Source organism: Cyprinodon variegatus, unplaced genomic scaffold, assembly GCF_000732505.1.
Source record: "Cyprinodon variegatus isolate N-32 unplaced genomic scaffold, C_variegatus-1.0 Scaffold1191, whole genome shotgun sequence".
Lineage (NCBI taxonomy): Eukaryota > Metazoa > Chordata > Actinopteri > Cyprinodontiformes > Cyprinodontidae > Cyprinodon > Cyprinodon variegatus.
Genome location: NW_015151644.1, coordinates 13,024 through 14,325, shown reverse-complemented (window position 1 = coordinate 14,325; position 1,302 = coordinate 13,024). Strand labels below are relative to the sequence as shown.

Genomic DNA, 1,302 nt, shown 5'->3' with positions numbered 1-1,302 from the left:
CATTAGCAAAGCATCTTCCGGCAAATAGCTCTTCAGGTGTTAAATTCTCACTTTATATCAACAAATAATTTTATTAACAGAATGATACACAAAATAAAAAAAATTCTGAGAGAGGAGCTCCAACTCAGAACCTCAGGATTCCAAGTTCTAGACCCTGACCACTAGGCCGCCACTCCCCCCAGTTGCAGCTATGTACTACAGTATATTAAATGATTTATATCGTATATAGCCATGGCTACAAATAAAATAAAAAATACTTTGTCCAATTCATAAATTTCCTATGAATATTTTGAGAAATAATTTTGACTTTTCTTATTTTACTATTACATGTAAAATAGAACTAGAAATACGTCATTTAAGCTGATGATGAACGAAACAGCTTTGCTCATCATTAAAGATTGACTTAGAAGCTGGATAATTTTGCTGCAGAGATAAAACCTGTTAGAATATCTTTTCCTTTCAGTGTTTGTTCCATTCCTCCTCTGCCCATCTGAGACTCTGAACTGAAAGCTGCACATCTCAATCATACAGCACTACATACTTCTCAGAGTGTAAATGCATAAATCTGCACTGGCCACTAAACTAAGATTGGAAAGTACTTCAGCTAAGGGCAGGTTTCAAGAAAACATGTAACCTGATAGGTGGCTGCATCCAGGTTGGACAGGGCAACATAGAGCAGATTGTTCTGCAGCGTGTAGATCCCTGCAGGCACGGCCAGCTTCATGGTCTCCACAGGCTTGTTCACAATCTCCTCCTTCAGCAGCAGATTCATGGCCCGCAAACTGTAATCTGACAGAAACAATCAGATAGTTGTTGGCTCCAGGAGCGGAGGCCCTCTGGGCCAGACAGACCAGGGACAGAGGAGGGCTTGTGTGATGTTGCAGGGTCAGATCCACACCTGTGGATGACCCGTAGGAGAAAGAACCCGCTTACTGTTTTCCACGAAGACGAGCAGGAAGCAGGTCAAGATTTTCAGCATCTCAGCCGACACCACAGCAGAGGAGGCCAGGTAGCGCGGACCTTCCTCCTTCAGCGTACGGGAGTAACGCATGGTGAGCACCAATGTTGTGGTCTGTAGCACCAGGACCCCCAGGGATACGTACTTCAGCCGCGAGGGGTGGGATGGGGGCAGCGCCATTGTGGGGGGCTCTTTGTCTGAGTTCACAGACGGTACTAGAACCTTCAGGACAGAGAAATAAAACCAGAGTTAATTCTGCTCTAATTTCTATGGACTGTTGAATCAGTCCACTGCAAAAACAATCTAAAATTAAGTAAAAATTTCTTAAATTAAGTGTATTTACC

General features: G+C 43.3%; 1 protein-coding gene across 1 annotated transcript in view; it reads right to left on the bottom strand.

Annotated features, from left to right (window-relative positions):
- The window catches only part of LOC107102038 (UDP-N-acetylglucosamine transporter-like), a 15,001-nt gene that overhangs the window by 5,905 nt on the left and 7,794 nt on the right, over window positions 1–1,302 (bottom strand). Inside the window, exons 3-4 of the mRNA XM_015401184.1 lie at window positions 934–1,180; window positions 635–789 (exon numbers count right to left, since the gene is read on the bottom strand). Coding sequence (XP_015256670.1) covers window positions 635–789; window positions 934–1,180 — 402 coding nt within the window. The remainder of the gene's footprint in view (window positions 1–634; window positions 790–933; window positions 1,181–1,302) is intronic.